Source organism: Dysidea avara, chromosome 5, assembly GCF_963678975.1.
Source record: "Dysidea avara chromosome 5, odDysAvar1.4, whole genome shotgun sequence".
Taxonomy (NCBI): Eukaryota; Metazoa; Porifera; class Demospongiae; order Dictyoceratida; family Dysideidae; genus Dysidea; species Dysidea avara.
In genome coordinates, this window is record NC_089276.1 from 8,299,982 (window position 1) to 8,319,918 (window position 19,937).

Sequence of the window (19,937 nt, forward strand, 5' to 3'; positions counted from 1 at the left end):
CACAAAGCAACATTGCGGTTGTCTGTGTGGTAAAGCGTGGGTCATGGGATTTTCACCACAGGAAATTGGTTTACTTTGCTGACGCAAATAAAAAAAAATTTGTTCTATGCACTTCAACTACGTCACATTCATTACAAGCCAATAAAAACTTTGAACCGACACGCGGTGACACGTCTATTGACGTAATAACAATATTCGAGAACACAGTAACATTTCTAGCCAGGTCTAGAGATTCCGAGTGAAATTCTTTTTTCCTAGTAAACTGACTCTATCAACTACACTTCTTTTCTGTCGTTTTTATTTTGTTTATGTTGAGGTTTACGTACGGAGCAGACGGGAATTAGCTGGAAATAAGTACATATTCTAACCAGCAATTACAACATTGTAGGAATAAAGCACGTATAATAATAACATTAATAACAAAACTATTACTTGCTACAACGCACCTATTTGCGTCAAACAAAAAACATGAGATTTAAAATTATTCCAAATAGAGCGCATTGGTAATTAATTAGATAGCAATCCGTAGTTTTACTAGACAACGAAAGAATTCGGTCCAGTGTTTTGAGTCGAGGGAACAAGCTATAAAAGATGCAATGCCCGAGACAATTTTCGAGCTAAAAGACAAATTAACGAGAGCCACGGACCCCGAAGGAAATGTTTGTAACGAAATTTGTTCGTATCTATCATTATGATAACACGTTGTGCCGACCTCGCAAAGCCCAGTAAAACTAAGTGGTACCTTTATATTAAATCTGTAACCTCGTTCAAATGATTTTTACTAACTTTGTACTAGTAGATAGTGATAAACATATAATTGTTAACTCTATTTAATGCATATCTTAACAGGTTCTGGATACAGTTGCTGTCAATCACGTGATAGTATCATTAGAAGGAATGACAATTACACCAGAAGATTTACAGGTAACTGGTAATGTAATTCATGTTACGTGGTATAGTACGTGTCTATCACGAGGAAAAAAAGTATAACTGTTTATTATATCGCTTAGGCCACTCGTATAGGCAAACAGGTAAATGATATACGTAAGAACACTAAGGACAATAAACTTGCTAAACGGATCAGAAAGCTGGTTAAAAAGTGGCAAAACCTACTGAACTTGAAACAACCCAATGGTACTACTATCCCAGTTGAAAATGGTGTGGATAAAAGACCCGGTCTTGTTACAACGTCTGTGTTACCAAACACCAACAACAGTAGTAGCTCTTTCAGTGGCAGTGTCAACAGTAAGAAGTCGCTAAAACTTAAGGAACAATTGACTGGTAGCTCATTATATCATCCTACTATCACCTCAAGCACAGTTACAAATAGTGCCCCACATCCCATCAATGCCAGCACACATCTTCAACTACATCATACAAACTCAATGTTAGTAACATTTGTTCACCCTCCACCAGAACCAATGCCGTCATCGCTTATTGTCAGTATTGCTCGACGCTCGGTTAAGTTAAAAAGTGACAACGTATCGATACCAAGTCTGTCTGTGTCATCTGAAAACACTGATGGTTTTTCACTGGTTAGTCCACCAGCTGAGTTTGGGGGTACCCCAGACATGTTTGGCAGCGTTGATCCTTACATTATGGACATGTTATCCACCTATGATAGTAGTAAAACATTTGAAGATGATTTGTTGGACATTAGTAAGAGCCAGACATCAACAGGAAGAATCACACCAGCTGAAGAAACTATTCAAGCTAACAACTACCTATTGGACATGAGTTATGACAACTTGACTTCATTAAAGAAAAAAGATAGTCAATTATTTCATGTAGACAGTGTGGACGGCAAAGGTAAGATTGAAGGTGTTGATGGTTACTTTAGTAATGAGGGGGCATGGTGTGACTGGACGCAGCCAATACCACCTAAAAGTGATGATTCAGTTGTAGTACTGCCTTATGTCTACATTGACTAAACCGATCCGTACTATTTACTGGACTCGTGCAGCAAGTCTAGTCTATTGCTAATTTAATACTACGGTACAGAAATCAGATATGAAGAAATATGTAACAGTATTTATTTTAATTTTCATGTTTTTCTTGTATCGTGTGGCTATTTATCAAATACTTATCAGATAGCTACAGAACTGTTCTTTTGTATATATTAAATACAATGATGTCATCTGTTTGATCTTGTACAATAATGTTCTGTAACATGTGAAATTTTATAATAATAATTAATATTTGATGTACGTCAGTTAATATTGTACAAAAATCCAATGTTTTACATGAAACAATTGTGTGATGTTCTACTGGTAAATACATAACACATTCCCTACAATTTGTCAAAGATCTTCTTCACTTCAGCAAATACCTACACAAATAAAAAGCACAGTGAATAAGTTGTATGGGTATCCACGATTAGAGCACAGAATTAGTAAAAATCAGACCATGGTATTTTGGCTGAAGGCATTAGCTAGTTATATTGTTGGCAGAAAATTTGGCTAAATAAAATTTTGAATTTGCTTTTTACTGCAGTTATAGTAATTTGTAAGTCTCTTTGATGCAGACTTAAAATTACTGTTCGCCCAAAATGACATCGTTTCACATTGCCGGGAGCCCACACTTGTTTGCCTGTGGTGCTGATAACCTGATATTGCTGATGAGCAAGTTAGTCTTGTATAGCACTACTAGCTTATGAAACCACGGCAATTAAATATGGTCTAAAGGGGGATCTAGTACAAACACAGTTATGTTGAAACAACAGTTATTGCACAACATTTCACTGTACTACATGACTTCCAGCTATTTTGTTAGATATTGCCTGTAGGTATTGTACAACAACAACACCTATGGGCTATTGGTGACCTTTCTCACAGTCACTACATTAAAAACCAACCAAGCTTCCTGTTTACTAAGAGATTTTATTTTATCTAAATATATTCACAGGCCTCCCTGAGACATCATCTTCCTGTATCGGATGCCCTCTAGATGACCAGCTACCTCGAATACACAAACTCAAATACACAAAATTGCACTGCTAAGTAGCACAGCAAATGACAGGTGACATCCTCTCGTATAATACTGAGCTGTGCAAGTCCCTTATAAAAGTTAGTGGCTTCACGAGCCATCCCACCAAAAACTAGGGGAGTGAAAGAACCATGCTCTATATCTGAGCATACTCCCCTTCTTATTTGCTTCGTGCTTTCGATACACAGTAGACAGGGAAGCTAGATACATTCAGATAAAACACCCTTACATCAAGGTGTCCTATTGTCAAGACTGAAAATCCCATGCCTTCACTGGTGTTGGTTCCCTAGTGAGAACTATTAGAGTACAATGGAACAACCTAAGAGGACTACAAGGTGGTCCCAGGGACCTCTAGTTGTCATAAAGTGCCCATGTTTATTGTATGCAATCCAGTATGGTCACTCGGTACACAGGACCCTTTGGGCCATGGGAAAACAATTGGTACCTGGTTAGTGGTTAGTAACTTGTTAGTTTTGGAGGCCTTTTACATAATCCAATAACAAAAAAGACCCTGTAATAGGTCACTGTGTAATAAGGTCACCTCTCTAAACCAGTCAACTTGAAAATTCCCTAACAAGTCAATAGTCTATAGGTGACCTAACTAAAGTAACCACCTTCCTAATAAGGCCAGAATAAAATTGGCCCACACAATGGCCAGCTAAGATTAGAGCAGGCTTCACTGAGCACAAACTACTGTACAGTTAGCTATCTGCATTATTACCAGCCGCTTGCCAAATAAGGCTATTATATAATTTTGCAGTGACCAGGCTTCAATATCTAAATCTCAGGATGAAAGTGTAATGTGTTGTAAACAGAAAACATCTGGCGTCAACATCGATTATTACCAACAGTCATTCAGTTATCCAGCCAGCCAGTCAGTCAGTTAAAAAAATGGAAAAGGGAAAAAATTTGTTGCAACTTATCAGAAACATTTTGGGTCACACTGAGGTACTTCTGGGGTGTTGTGCATTTTTTAGGAAAAATTCTGAGCAATAGTACAACATAGACTCCAGAATTCTTACAGTAGAAAATTCATTAATAGTACCAGCCTTGCCATCCAGCACTCAAAACTCTGCTTGTTATTAAGATATTATCAAGAAAGAAGGTGTACTAGTTTTTTATTGGTGGACTTATAGTTAAAGCACATCCATTATTTCATTGGATAACAAAAAAAGTCAAGGATGAATTGCCTCGAATTCCACATAAATGCTACATCATTAATGGCCAAATAAACAAAAGCTACCACAAAAATCCTCTGGCCTAATGACTTGCTATAGGACAGATTTCCATGGCCTATCTTCCATTACTCTTAGACACACAGTATTAGTTTATCAACCATTTTAATGGCATTAGAAACAATCACGCTTATTGTTGACAATACGACACCATTATTTTATAAGTGGTTTTGAAAACATTACGCCATAGCTAATGTAACAAACACCTTGGAGTCTTTGTCTGTAATATCTGTTATGTAAACATTGTCCTTAATTTGGAAGTGAATTACGTTAAAGCAATTCCAAATCAATTGAAGTGTTGGTTATGTGAATGTGTCCTTAAACACCAATAACTTTTGGACCAAAAAAAATATTTTACAAGACAGCTTCATGGCTTCGGGATTAGTGGCAAATAAAGGATTTGTTTTTAAAAAAAAAAAACAGGTTACAAAATAATGATTGAGAGATTTGTCACTCGTCAAGGAGGGTATTCTTTCACAAAAAAAAATAAAATAAAAGAACTCCTATGAAATAGGGTCACCTTAGCAATCAACGCATGACCTAAGACACTTAACCATGTAGAAAAAAGGAGATATGCTGAGGGTGAATCCTTATCACGGGCACCGATAAGTCTGGTGCTAGCAGTAGGTAGTTATTGTATGGTTGAATATTGACTGCTCTAAAAACAATACACTGAGATCAGAAATCATCTCCAGCCACTTGTGAGGCTGTACAGCCAAATTTGTGCATGGGAAACTGGTAGAATCCATTGTATGGAGCGTGTGGGTATTGTCATGAGCTCAACTTAATATATTCATCTGGTCTGTGTAAGGGTGCACTGGCACCACAAGTAGTTTGCTTATAACAACTGGTACATTCTTTAGGAAAATAGGAAGGAAATGCTAAGGTAAACTTGAGAAATTTGTCTATGATTTTCAATATTATTAATAATATATGTAATGGAAGAAGGGAATGGAAGAAGGGGTACTAATACACAACACCATAGGAGGTTGTCACAGTCCACAACATCAGAGTCTCTTGTCAGTCACCATTAATGAGAAGCATCTGTTATGTTCTTGTTAGTTGTAGCTAACAAGCTGCACACATAGTCTGGCGGTGCCCGCCCCTTCAATACTATGCAAAGGGGCGAGCACCACCAGAGTACTGCACGCATATGTGTGGTCTTTACTGCTATGGATTTGTGCACTAGGATTAATACTAATTGACCATCAATTAAGGAATCACAAGAGGTTTGATAAAGCACATATCCAACCTCTTCTAATACTGTAGTACACACATGTACTTATACATGTTTACATACTTCATCTGGGGGTGGCAGGCCTGATATAGTCCTTAGTTTTCCCTTGTCCTGATATATCTTCACTATCGGCATCGTTTCATTGATGTATGTGTGATACCTGTGACAAAAATAGATGATAACACTAGGGCTGTCAAATTTTACCCTCCAAAGCTTCTTACAACAAGAAAGTCACCAAAGCTTTGAAGCTTTGTTGATTATGTCATGTTAGTAAGTAATGATCATAACTGATGGGTGTACACCCATATGGTCTCACCCTTTGTCATAGCTGTAGTACAGGCTCTAGTACAACTGCTTAGACTACAAATTTTTGTCAATGATAGTTACATGCTTCCAAGAAGTACATGGCTTTTAGACTGATTAGACATGCCAGTCTCCATGGTTATGAAGCTTTGGAGCGTGAAAACCACCTTCAAAGGTTACAAAACTCCTGAAGCTTTGTCCCAGCCCTAGATCACTCACATGCACACACGCACGCACGCACGCACGCACGCACACACTGACAAAATAAAGCTTTCAGTTACCCAGTGAACCAGTACCGGGACACCTGTGTGCTACTCAGGTGCTAGGAGTCAGTGCAGGAAAATTCTCCTGGGGCAAGGCTAGTAACCTGTAGAACGCTGTACCATGTCTCAGAGGCAAGGTGACCTGAAGTTCCACCTGAACCACAGCCAGTTGGAATTTGCTTACACACACTAGTGATCACATCTTGGTATTTCCTCAACCAAGGTGGCACCCAATTGATAACAATGAGGTAGTCGTGATACTTAATATGTTATTGTTCATTGTTTAGTATAGCCCACAGCAATGTAACAACATCAATTGCAAGTAATCAAAAATTATTATAAGAGAATATAAAGAGCATAGCAACAGGACAGGTTACCATGATGAAGAAGGAATAACAAAGCAACCATTTATATTAAGTGATAATTGACAGACACCATACACATTTCATCTACACTTCAAGTGTGGATTGCTACTAAATTAACACTACCTCAAGCACCCAGCAAACACTTTAACATTGTGTAAGACACTTTTGAAACTGTACAGAATGTTAGGTAGAGATAATTTGAGCAAAATTAAATGCCAAGTCAGTAGTCTGTCCTCAAAAATAGCCTATGGGGATGTTTGTATTTCTGTTTACACCACTCATACATACACACTCATACATACACACTCATACATACACCACTCATACATACACACTCATACATACACACTCATACATACACACTCATACATACACCACTCATACATACACACTCATACATACACCACTCATACATACACACTCATACATACACCACTCATACATACACCACTCATACATACACCACTCATACATACACACTCATACATACACCACTCATACATACACACTCATACATACACACTCATACATACACACTCATACATACACACTCATACATACACCACTCATACATACACACTCATACATACACCACTCATACATACACACTCATACATACACACTGTACTAGTTTAGGCGGTGAAACCTCGTTACATTAATTAGGAAGCAGACAATTGTTATTTTACTAGAATTGCTCTAGATACCAGCATGTCTTTTGGACTTGTAATTTGACACTAGATCAAGGCAATGTCCAACATACTTGTATATAAACATATCATTTGTGACTTTAAAGGAGTCCTATTTAACATGGCTTCCACTGTATATCATGTTCCCTTTGCCTTAATAATATCTGGTGTTTTCATTTTCAAGAATTTTCTCACCAAGTCTTCCCTCCATATGTCACACACTACACACACATACCTCTCATTGGAGGGGTAATATTATTTGGATAAAAGATCCAAGATGGCTGATTGTGGTGAAAATTATGGAAAAGACTCGTCTGACTACAATTGCAAAACAACTTACTGTTTACGACCATGTCTACTGAAACTTTAAGAAATGTGTCACACAAAATTGGTAAACCACTTTCTTATGGACTGCTAAGCAGATTTCACTATTTTTCCTGGATGGGAAAAATATCTAGTACAATGGACTTAAAAATGAGCAAGCAAAATCTCAAACCAATATTTTGGTCCTAGGGTTAAAAACAGTGCTATTACAACAGATAACATGTTATTGTATACACTTAAGAATTTTGGGGGGAAATCACAAAACTGAATTCTAAAATGATATATACACCAAATTAACATTGGTTCCCCAACAAAGACTTGGCAATGATTGTGCAGAGTTCCTCTGAGAGAAATTCACAATGGAAGTTGTGAAGTTATGAGCAGTCAAACAGTCAAGCTAGTGGTACATGGACTCTTAGCTCAACAGTGCTACCCAGAAATGTACATATGATTACTAGGTACATTGCAATTTGTACTATCAGATATTTGAAATCCAAACTATTTGACTGTTTGCAATTGATCACATCAAGCCTGCATACATACTTATTTCTTTGCCCACAAACTCTGTAGCAACTGAATTAATGGTTCAAATAAGAGTTGGTGTGTCTTGTTATTCAACGTGCTTAACTTGTGTTCAGAAATATACAACAACAAAAATTAAGACTGGAATTCAATGCTGGGACATTATCATTACCTTTTCCTAAATGATTCGATATTGTCATCTACTCTTCCACTAGTTTGACCACGCTTCATGGCTCGTTCTAGACACACCTGTGTGGACACATACATCAATTATGATATTACACGCAGTGTCATGTATACATGTTTATACTTGCACGCATGTACACACGCACGCACGCACGCAGGCACACACGCACGCACGCACACACAATCTGGGTAACTATATGGTTATGGAATGCTGTAAAGAATCATAGAAGGACACTAATGTTCACTACACCATTATAAGTATCCAGAAGGCCAACAATACTCCATTACTATGACAAGTCATTTCCATCAAGTTAAGTTACTAAAATTACCAGACAAACACACCAAATATTGAAAAGTTCAAATATTTCGTGGCTAATGGTTTGTCGTGTGAAGTGAGACCTCACTTAGCAGCAGCGGTGTACTTCACAAGCCAGTATAAAACACCTTAGGGACGTACATGATATGGCCACAACAATGAGGTGGTCTTCCAGTACCAATGAAGTAGCCAATAGCAAATAGTTTACTCCATGGATAAGGCTATCAGAAAAGTGGACACTTAAAATAATATTTGATATCCATACATACACCAACTCTGTTCACTTTCATGACAAGTTGGTATAACTTGTGTTCTACAAGAGATACTTACCCAGCCCAAAGGATATTACTATAATACTACAAGGGTCATTCCATACCAAATCAACAAAAAAAAAATCCAGACCCCTTTCGTTTTCGTGAAATTTGGCACAAACATGGACCCTTTCAAGAAACTTTCTCGCACCAAAATTTGGCTCATTTTATTGATCTCCCTTTAAGTTATGACCACTCAAAGTTTCTGCTGAAAATTTTATTTTGCTTACATGTCTTCAATAAAATGGCCATAACTTTGTGTGTGATTAACGTAGAAACTTCTGGATTGGATTTTTGAAATCTTTATTAAATTCTCTTTCAGGTGATAATGTTTTATATTTTATAATTGTTCAAAGGAAAAGGCCAAACCACAAAAATGTAGCTTTTTCCTTTGATCTTAATTTTCAAAAATTTATATTCTTTAATTAAATTTATTTTTTGGTTTACATGTTACTCTAATACCCATCATTCATCACTGTGAGTTTAAAGTTGGGACCAGTAGTAGATCATGAGTTATAAGTGTTAATGTATAGTGTTGTTTGTATGGTTCAAGTATGCAAAGATGCAATACCAATTGCAAGTAACTTTATATAATATACTATGTCACAATCATTTTATACATTGTTGGTTTGTAAGTAAAGTTAATTTGTTTATGTTTTGTAAGAAAACCCAGTAAAAGCTTATACTTAAATACATATACTTAAGTAATTTACCCCTTATCAAGCTTGTATATATTGTTTCTGATTATGACGCCAAGTCTATTATATAGTAATGAAATATTGAACTTGATGACATTTTCACTAGCTCCAGTAACTGCTACTGTTAGCATTTAATGCTGACTGTTGATAAGCAAGTATGAAACTGTCTAACTAAGCCAGTCAGGGCCAATTTTTTTGGCCTCAATATTCAGGTGGCTATTGATATAGTTCAATGTGTATAAATGTCTTGAAACACTTACAAATAAAACATGATGTTAAGTAGCTGCATTCTTTGTTCTTAACACAGACATGAATGTTTCAAATATTGTAATCTACTAGAGATTTTCTAACAGGTAGTAATGAATGACTGATGCAGTATTAACAGCCTTTTCAACTTACACCTTCAAAAATTCAATTGTGTACTGATATCAATGCATCAGATTTCATTGCATATCAAAGTTACATGTGAATGATTGTAGAGACCATCATGCAATATGTACCACTTTCAGTCTCAACTTTTACTAGAACAATCTGATTTAACTTTGAAGTTAATTGCCTTGACCCTTTCTTTAATCGATTGTTAATGTATTTCACTTAAAGCTATAGATATGTATCAGTGAGCAATTGCTGTAGTGAACCTTTGTACAACGTAATTTCTATGGAACATTTCTATCATTCTATGATTCAGGTACCTTAGGGCCACAATTTCTGGGCCTTAATGTGCAGGTAGCTGCTTAATACAATTGCATAAGTGTATAGCAACAATTTAAAATTGGCCCTTATGGAGTGGTGGCCTTTCTATACAGGTGGCCACTTTCCACTCTATTCCATCAAATCTTGATGATTCAGTGGTTTTAGAAGTGTACATTTTTCCAGCAAAGGCATTGTTTATAGGTACAAACATACAAAGGTGGTCTTTAAGTGGTCAGTAGTAGGCTTGCCCTTTCAAAGTATGATTCAAAAGTGATATACAGTGTAACATATCTTAGCGGCTACCTGAAAGGCCACCTTTTTATAAGGGCCAACTTAAAATAATACTTTAATGCAATGTTAAAACAGGACACACCAACACGTCCATCATTTTACGTCACTTCAAAAATTTTCAAGACACGTATACACTGGAAAAAGACCAAAAAAAAAAACATTTTTAAAGAAGCTGTCAATGGGACTGGTTGATGTGGACACTTGATAATGAGGACACGCACGACACCATTAGTTGGTCACAATATGTCCTAAGGTTCCACTCTAAATAGGAATTTAACTTTGGAAACATATTGCAACAGGAAATAATATACTATCAACAGCCAAAGTGTTTACTAGGTACCTAAACCGTTTTTGTTTTACCAGAGTCAGATAATCCATACATGTCATACTATTACTGAGATAATCAATATACACCTGCCTTTATTGCTAATACATTTTAAAGTGAAAGTGTACTTGAGTTGCAAATTTCCATATAAAACCTTGTAATAAATAATTTACAAAATTAATTTTCAACAGTCTAAGTACGTATATAGGTTCGTTGAACTCAAAGAAACTCTCTATATAAGCATTGTATATGTCTTGAATAATATCGTACTAAAAAAGTGGTGCTTCATCTTGTATATGTCCCTTGCATTTTACATGTAGTACCAGAGCCGCCAAAGGAGCATGAAACTTACACTGCCTGCCAGGTGCCATCACAATCCAAATCAATCGCCAACTAATTTCCATATAAGGAAAGTAAAATCTTGTTATTTGAAGCCGTATACGAAATTGCACATGACCAGTGATACATGGCGATGGTAAAATTGGCTGAGTCTTCCTCGAGGTCTTTCTCTCCTTCAATGGTGGTGAACTCATCTCTACTTTGTGTGGCTGGAGCGCCCTTTGTACGTGACGTAAAACAAACACAGTGGATTACCATGGAACTTAGTTTCATGCTCCTTCGGCGGTTCATAAGCTCCTGGTAGTACCTATGGCAGTGCTTCTAATAGTATCATAACAAAATTTAGTTATAGTTAAAGCACCACCATAGGAAAATACAGTACAACAGGGTGTGTCGAGAGGCTAATACAGCACAAGGCGAAGCCAAGTGCTGTATTTGCCGAGACCCCCCCCCCCCCCCCCCCCCTCAAGTGCTGTATTCTTTGTACACACAAGCATAGGCAGTGCTTTAAGTGATAATTATGTAGTACTCCCTAGTTTTCTTGCTCAGAGCATTAATCCCATGTGCCCAAACCGCTTCAGTATTTGGTGACAAACTATCAGTAAGTGGCTATGTAATCACAAACAGCCAACTGGTAGGATTAGTCTATTTACAATGTCACAACATGATAAAAATCGTGCTGTCTCAGTAGGGGTGTTTTCCTTATATAACTGTACTATAGTTGCCCAAGTGTATTTGTCCAATTATACACATAACTAGTGGACACTTAATCCCTACATCAGTCTATACCCATGACTGAATTAAGGATTAAATGTCCACTAGTATACCCAAAGGTGTAGGTGACCTCTCTTGTTTCACTACTTTTTATTTCCATGACCCCTAATCAAACTTAAAATTCCTAATTTTTCCTTGCACTTGTCTATTTACTTTTTTGTAACATTATTATTCCTGATGAACCAGTACTACTGTATATACTGCATCAAAGAAAGAATGGAGCCAGAGTTAATATTCTTTCTGAACTATCAATTACTGAAAAGTGAAGTGGCCATTACACATATGATGGTCAGCACGATACACAGTGTTACAAAAAAAGAACAGTACAAGAAGCACCTCTGCAATCAATCCAGTGACTATGGAAAATTCGGACAATTACTGTTTTAACTGTACAGGGTAGCTATCACACACTAACATGAATCGACACTTTGCACTGTCAGCAAAGTGAAATGGGGCACAAAGGAGAGTCCATGATACATACATTACAGTATGCCAAAAAGCACCTGTCAGGTTGAAGCAATGAAAAAATTAAACCTGTAACCTTAGGTATATGTTAAAGTATAGCCGCGAGTGCTATATGAAAAATAAAGTACGAGGCGCGCGGCCGAGATGCTAATAAAGCACGAGGCGAAGCCGAATGCTTTATTAGCATTGAGGCCAAGCGCCGAGTACTTTATTTTTCATATAGCACGAGCAAGGCTATGCTTTAAATGATTTATGGAACTTTCTAGTCGTGTAGCTTCACCATACACTAGGACTCGTAATTAACAAGCGTTGCACGAACTATTAGCAGCCTGAACGCACACAAACTAGTTTAACAAAGTAACTCACGCGTATTTCACCATAGTTTGGCATAGTAGACGTTCATCGCGTATTTTGGCAGGTTTTGCTCACAACCCACAATCGATTCTATTGTGAGTCACATGGTGAAGTATTTCCGTGATATCTCCAGGACTTGTCCGTTTACATTAACAAACGTAACAGCAACGTTACCTTCTCCCACCCATCATCGAAGCATTTAGGTATGTCTATAAAAGCAATCCAGTGGTCGAACTCGTATTGGCTGGGGTGATTGATCACTCAGCCGGCGAGGCTATCAGCCTTCACCGGCTTGGGTGATTAGTTGTACTGGCGCGAGCCCCGTAGGCTATTAGCCTACACTAAGGCACGTGGGCAACTGTGCTTTATTGCCCACAAAGAGTGCTTTATTGCACCGCAAAGAGTGCTTTATTGAACGAATAAAGCACTCTTTGCGGTGCAATAAAGCACTCTTTGTGGTCGATGAAGCAGTTGGCCGGCTGAGAGTGTACTTTATGAAATTTAAAGTACACTTTTTCCTTTGATCTCGCCCACGCAAAGTTCTATAATTGCTATTAAATTACACTTGCCTGAAGGAATCAAACAGGAAGGTAGTTAGTTATCAGTCAGTCAGTAGAAAAACATCCCAATGAATAAAATTATTAAATTTTGTAGCAAAATACCTTGTTTCGGATTTTACCGAAGGTACTTTTGTGCTTGGTTATATAAATCAAACCAATACTGCCAAAGTGCCATGAAGGTATTTTGAGGCTGGTTTCTGGTCAATGGTTTTTTTTGTGAGAAAGTCCAAGCCTTTACGATCCCTAATACACAGTACTACTGTACTGTATGGTTAAAAGACTTGCTAATTTTCTGAATCTCTGGTGGGTTTGTTTGTTCACTGCTCTTACCAGTCAGAGGAAGCATCGTGGGATCAAACACTTGTTGAAAGTGAACACAACTTGTATGGTGACATGATCAAGATGGTGTGTCCCAGCACTGGGATCTGTTCTCCCATACCCCGTAAGATGTGATCGTGTACAATAAATGTGGAATATATCTATGGCTTCTTTACACTTTCAAACTGTCAACATGGATACACAAATCATGGCATATACTAATGTACATTAAACTTTGTTCAACATATCCAGACATTAAAAATCACTGGAAATCTCTTCTGAAATACTTTACAACATGCGAACTTCAGTAAACTAGCTAACAAGCTTTCCTGACACATGTTAATACTCAAAAGTTCTCCAGATTCAGTGGTCTTACATTATTATCCTTATGAAACAGACAACCCAATACCTTCTTGTGGACTGAATACTCAGATTGTCAGCATAGTTCACATTTTCGTTCGTTCAGTTTTGTTCCACAATGCATATGATACAATAGCAAATACCTTACATATTCACAGCTTGCATGAATCCAGTTTGAATGATAATGGGATTTACTGTGTTCCATACGAACTTACATAAAAAACTGTAGCTTTGAAATGATTTCAAAAAATGAAGACACCACACACACACATCCTGTGCACACAGCCTGTGTTTACATTGAGTGTTTCCTTTGTTTCTGAAGGGACATACATTTCTTTTACATTTCCCTAGCAACTAAACAAATTCCAATTCAAATTTTGATATCACATAAGGAAATCTCACCATTCTTAGCATTACTAATGATTACCTCATTGTCTCAAAAAAAAATTACCTGTACTACAAAATTACCTATACTAAATGGGTATTGTGGTTTTGTATATATTGACATTGACCAAAAAAGTGTAGCATTTTACATGTACAATGGAGATTAAACATTTCCTTGCCATAACTCACTGTATAGCTGCTTGAAAGAATATAAAATGCAACAACCGACTGAAATAAACCTCTGAACATGAGGTCATTTCAACTAAATCTTTTGTTTCTCGGACTGAAACTAGTTGAAAAGTGGGTCGGTAGGTATAAAAATAGGTGGTAATAATTTTTTAACTGAAGTTATGGCAGCACATGTAACTACGGCATTCGATAACAAACTATTAGTTATGGTTAGTACATCTAAATGATCAAACGTCCATCCATAGTCTGCTCTTACAACTCTTCTTGTAATAACCAAGCTCGCGCAGATATGGATGGCCAACAATACATCAATGCCACAAATTCACGTGATCAAACATGTGATCTTATAAAAATGAATAAAAACATCACATTTTAGGGCTGGGAGATAATTTAGATAAAAAGATAATTTAGATACCTAAATCACCTATTGTAAATTAGATAATGATTTTCATTATCGAGATAATAGTAAATCTCCGTAATCTGGTGTACATCAACCACAGTTAGATGAAAAACCTTTGGAAAGGTATCGAATTAAATGAGGAACAGGTAAAATTTCTTACTTGACAAGGACTTTACACCAACAAATATGCAAAACTGTGCTCACAATAATACATTACTATCGAGATAATATTGATTATCAAGATAAATGGTTGTCACTTATCGAGATAAAATGGTTGTCACTTATCGAGATAAAATGGTTGTCACTTATCGAGATATAGGTTTTACTATTATTGCACAGCCCTATCACATTTACAAATTTTATGGGTCGGTCGGATCCAAGAAACAAGAAATTTAGTTGAAGTGGCCTGACCTCAAAGTGTGCTCAAGCTCAAGCCGTACAGACACTAGCCCTGGGCTAACTGTAAAAAGTGCCAGTGTGAACGAACAGGCCATCTAACTACAGTAATTTCAACAATTAACCAGAACACAAAATCCAAGTACAGCTGTATCATCAAAGCTTGTGTCTTGTCTTATTTACATTCAAAACACAATGGATAATATAGCAATGTAGCCCCCCAAAAATAGTGTACTTTTTCATAAAACCATGAAACTTTCTCCAATCAATTAAGTTGCTTCGTTCAACAAGACCTTTGCTTTGGTACCATGTTTTAACAAGTCAATTAATGCCTCAAATACATAATCAATTTATGTGCAAAATTGGCCATAAAGGTCACCAAAGGTCAAATATACAATGACACATATCAAAAGTACATGTCATGAAGAGTGCTATTTACAGTATGTGGAAAGTTTCACTTATGAAAAACTGAATGATTTTTGCGTTGCACCACTATACTAGAGCACACTTTTAATCAAGAACTAAATTGAAGATTACAAGCGCAGGGGACTTTAGCACACTTCGAGATTGTGTTCAACTTTAACACAAGATGTCCTAATCTATTTTGCGGACTGGACTCATGGACTGAGCTGGAAATAGCTTTTAAACAATAATCCAGGCATTATCCATACCTTGCAACACCGGAGACACCACTATTGAGCTACAACTGTTGATACTGCTCTTCCTTACAAGTACTGCACTAATTTATTAGAATATACTTACAATACACATTTACTAGCAGTTATAAAGCATGATAGAGGCTATCACTGCAGTGTAAATGTTTTCCTTTGTTGCTTCAGTGCTTAACACCAGTGTTAGGGCTGTAGTGATGAGCCAGTATAGCCCCATCACAAGGGGGTGTCACGAAGGTACGCACTGTAGATAGTAGAGGTGTACTGATATAAGTGTTTGGCATATACCGATATCCGATACTGATGCCACCAAAAGAAGCCGATAACCGATAGTTGATCCGATATTTTGCATTATAGTTTTAAGCAAACAAAAGTGTACAACATGTGCATGTATTCATTGCTAACTCTGCCTGTGGTGATAATATAGCTTGCAAACATTTTTATGTATATTCCCATGAAGCCTTCAATGGACACTTCTGCATTACTCCCAGTGTTGCCATGTTATGAATAAAGTTCATAGATATATGAACTTTAATTTTGTCTTGTTTGTGAACCTGAAAGAATCTATCAACTTGTTATGAAGTTTTGGCAATCTCAGGCTACGACCTTTTTTTTTTTGCTCTTTAGTGCCCTACTAACCCAGAGATCGATCCACCTATTTATAATGTGTGGGCTTGGTACATGCTGGTTCGGAGGGTGACCATTGGATTTATGAACTTTTTATGAACAAATTTGTCTTTCACATGAGCAATCAACTGGCAACACTGATTACTCCGCATTTTAATGGCTTGTGAGAAAATTGGTTCCTTGGTTATCCTGTGACTCTTCTTTTAAAGGTACTATATACGTAACTGCTATAGACCATCAATACACCTGTATTGTAAAGCATTAATAATAGTAAAATAAAGACTGTGATAAGCCATATAGTAGAGGTAAACGGGATTGGAAATCGGCAGATTCCCTCTTTATAATCTATGGATAAGCCTTCCAGCAAGACACTAGAATCGTGTGTATTTATATGGCTTCTCATGGCGCAGCATTAGTTGTAGAGTGAACAATAAACCACTGGTACTAAACAGTCACATGGAAAACCAATATTATATAATCCATTTATGTACAAACTATTGCTACTGTATAATTATCGGTAGCTATATCAGTCCTCCTACTGTTCTGTACCGATACCAATATTGGTCAAAAAATACCATATTGGTGGCCGATATTTTAGCCAATCTGATAATCGGTACACCTCTAGTAGATAGATCTGTGACCACGGTCAAAGTCTTGACCCACAGAAATTTCGCTTTGACCTGTGACTAAGAGCCTTTTTTCAATCTTTGACCAGTGACTTAGCGACAATATTTCAGTACTTTTTCGATTGTAGGCTGGAAATTTTTAAAGTTGACTTGGCATGAATTTGGTGACCTTGACCGTTGACTTAGACCGCAGTCGCAGATCTACCTACAGTGAGTGCCTGTGTGTCACCCCCTTGCATCACCTCACCCAGTGGTGCCACCTCAGCTACCTACTAACTCATCTCTACAACCCTAACACTAGTGCTAAGAAAACATCTATGCTACAACAATAGCCTCTACAATGCTTTATCACTGCTAGTACACATGTATTGTAAGTGTATTCTAATTAATTAGTGCACACACTAGTTTCATGACTTGCAAGGCCAGGGCAAACTTGATTACTTGTTTCTCATCCACAAAAATTCAGATTTCCATGTGGGCGGAGGCCAATCTTCGTTATTGACAATAGTCCAAATCAAGCCGTCTAGGTTAGCTACCGTAAAGCTTTTTAAGAACTAGTACTTACATTTTACCACCGTTTCTGAAGTGCAAGTGACATTACTGTGCTGCAAAATGATAGACAGCCTTCCTAGAATCAAAATACATGTGCATGTGATTGATAACAGCAATAATGAAATTAGAGGCAGTGAGATAAAAAGGGATGCAGGCAGGGATGAGAAACAATTAAATCAAGTTTGCCTGGCCTAAAGAAGAGCAATACCAGCAGTTGTACCTTGATAGTTGTGTCTCCGATGTTGCAAGATATAGATAATGCCTGGATTATTGTTTAAAAGCTGTTTCCAGCTCAAGTCCGGTCTGTGAGTCCAGTCCGCAAAATAGATTAGGCCGCACAAAATCGAGTTTGGCTTTTGCACACTTCTGTGCCTAGAGGTTTGTTTCAGGCCATTGTTGCGTTTTATATTCATTCCACATGTTTTCAGGAAAGTTCCTTTCAGTCCCTATTTTCAGTCCATTCCGTATTTTAGTCATGTCTGTTAACACCAGGTACCCATTGATGTTAAAGCAGGGTGGGCTGCTCCCCAGTTGACACCAGGTCACCTTAAACAGCTGGGTAGACTGGAGCAATGTCAGTAAAGTTTCTTGTACAAGGAGACACAATAGCAACTGGGGAATCAAATCCGGAACCTTTTACGGTTTCTCTTTCTCTCACGCACGCATACATGCACTACACATACTACAGAGCACACACACAGCACAACACACCACATAACACACACGTGTGCACAAACGTTGCCCAATTAAAGGTTGCCAAACTGTCATCAGATACACCATGTACACATTTTAACATACAAGACACTACACATACACACACTCACTTCTTCAGGACAGTCAAAGAACAGTACTAGTCCAACATTACACCTATCCCCCATGTATTTCTCCCAGCCAGTATAGTTGTCCTCATTACGAGGGTAACCATCTACCAGAAACTTGCCCTTCCCTGATGCTTCAATTGCCTGCAAGTATTTATAATTAAGTGTATTTATGAAATTGCACATAATAAAATTAATTACCTTTCTTATAAGGTTGACTGTAATTTCAACTGGTACAATTTTTCCTTCCTTCATACAACTTTGTATCAAGTCACCATCTGGTGAGCCACTCGCTCTCTCAGCTCGCAACAGATCACCAGCAGAAAGATGAACAAACCCATATTCCTGTAATTTAAGTGCATGCACGTGCAACCTAAAAAGGTCTAATAGTTTGCACGCTTACTTCAACTATTTTTGCGCACTGCGTCCCTTTACCAGCTCCGGGTCCTCCTAGTACAAACACCACGAGTGGTTTAACGGCAGCCATAATGCGCTTACAAACGAAAGCCAGACCGGATCAACGCGAAACAATTAGAATACAATGGGAACCTGTTGCTCTTCCTCTACTAACGAACATTCAGTAAACACGACACCTCTTATCAGCAATAGTGAGCCAAATAGTGATGCAATGTGGGAACAACAAAGACGTGAAGAAGAGGTACAACCTTTTGGGCAGTATGATGCAGAGCCTTATGTAGCAGGCGCTGTTAACACGGGAAAGAAGAGAACTACTCCGCCAGAGATAATAGACGGGTCTCTAGGACAGCAAGAAGGACCGCCAGAGAAGGCACCGACGATGTGCGAGGATGATGTAGACGAGTATGACGGAGCTCCGTTACACTTACCGGTGGACGCTGCAACTACATCAGACTCTACAGCACAATCGTTCTTTGCTGGATTGGTAGCTCTTAACACGCGTACCGTGACTGTAGTAGGCGTTAGCAAGAACCCACAAAAGTGTCCATATTGCAATACAGAGGGAGGCAATGTATTCTTCTATCTTACAATGATGCGTTGTAGTCTTAGCTTGTTGGACAAGCTCTACCAGGCAGGCTGGTGGCGTACTGGTACCATTTGCTTCAAACCAGACATACGATCTGTGTGCTGTCCTAACTATTCAATAAGATTGGAAGTCAGCAGGTATATTGTGTCTAAGTCACATCGTGCAAATATCAGACGTTTTAAGAACTTCCTACAACATGGAGATTCTCGTTGGAAAACAGACACTTCTTCCAATAATGCCAATCAAAATATTGAGACTAAGATTGTGGCAAACAAAATAAAACAGAAGCGTCCTGTTCAAACAGGTAAGGGTCCAGACCCAAACAAGCCCCCTTGTAGAAAAGCCAAAGAAATAAAGCGGG

At 37.7% G+C, this 19,937-nt stretch overlaps 2 protein-coding genes across 4 annotated transcripts; one reads left to right on the plus strand and one right to left on the minus strand.

The window, feature by feature from the left end:
• The first annotated feature begins 217 nt into the window (after positions 1-217).
• On the plus strand, positions 218-2,265 carry LOC136255620 (mediator of RNA polymerase II transcription subunit 26-like). Its single transcript, XM_066048433.1, has 3 exons — positions 218-659; positions 850-924; positions 1,011-2,265. The coding sequence occupies exons 1-3, from the start codon at positions 597-599 to the stop codon at positions 1,929-1,931; spliced, it is 1,059 nt and encodes a 352-aa protein (XP_065904505.1). The 5' UTR covers positions 218-596; the 3' UTR covers positions 1,932-2,265.
• Positions 2,174-19,499, minus strand: LOC136255629 (UMP-CMP kinase-like). Of its 3 annotated transcripts, XM_066048444.1 has the most exons (6): positions 18,977-19,237; positions 18,775-18,918; positions 18,580-18,717; positions 8,093-8,169; positions 5,521-5,617; positions 2,174-2,329 (listed from the first exon to the last, which is right to left on the minus strand). In XM_066048444.1, exons 1-6 carry the CDS (start codon positions 19,058-19,060, stop codon positions 2,291-2,293), a joined length of 579 nt encoding a protein of 192 aa, XP_065904516.1. In that variant the 5' UTR covers positions 19,061-19,237; the 3' UTR covers positions 2,174-2,290. The 3 variants fall into 3 exon arrangements, with proteins under 3 accessions (XP_065904516.1, XP_065904515.1, XP_065904517.1); XM_066048443.1 differs by having other exon boundaries at positions 18,580-18,918; positions 18,977-19,472; XM_066048445.1 differs by lacking the exon at positions 5,521-5,617 and having other exon boundaries at positions 18,580-18,918; positions 18,977-19,499.
• Positions 19,500-19,937: the final 438 nt, after the last annotated feature.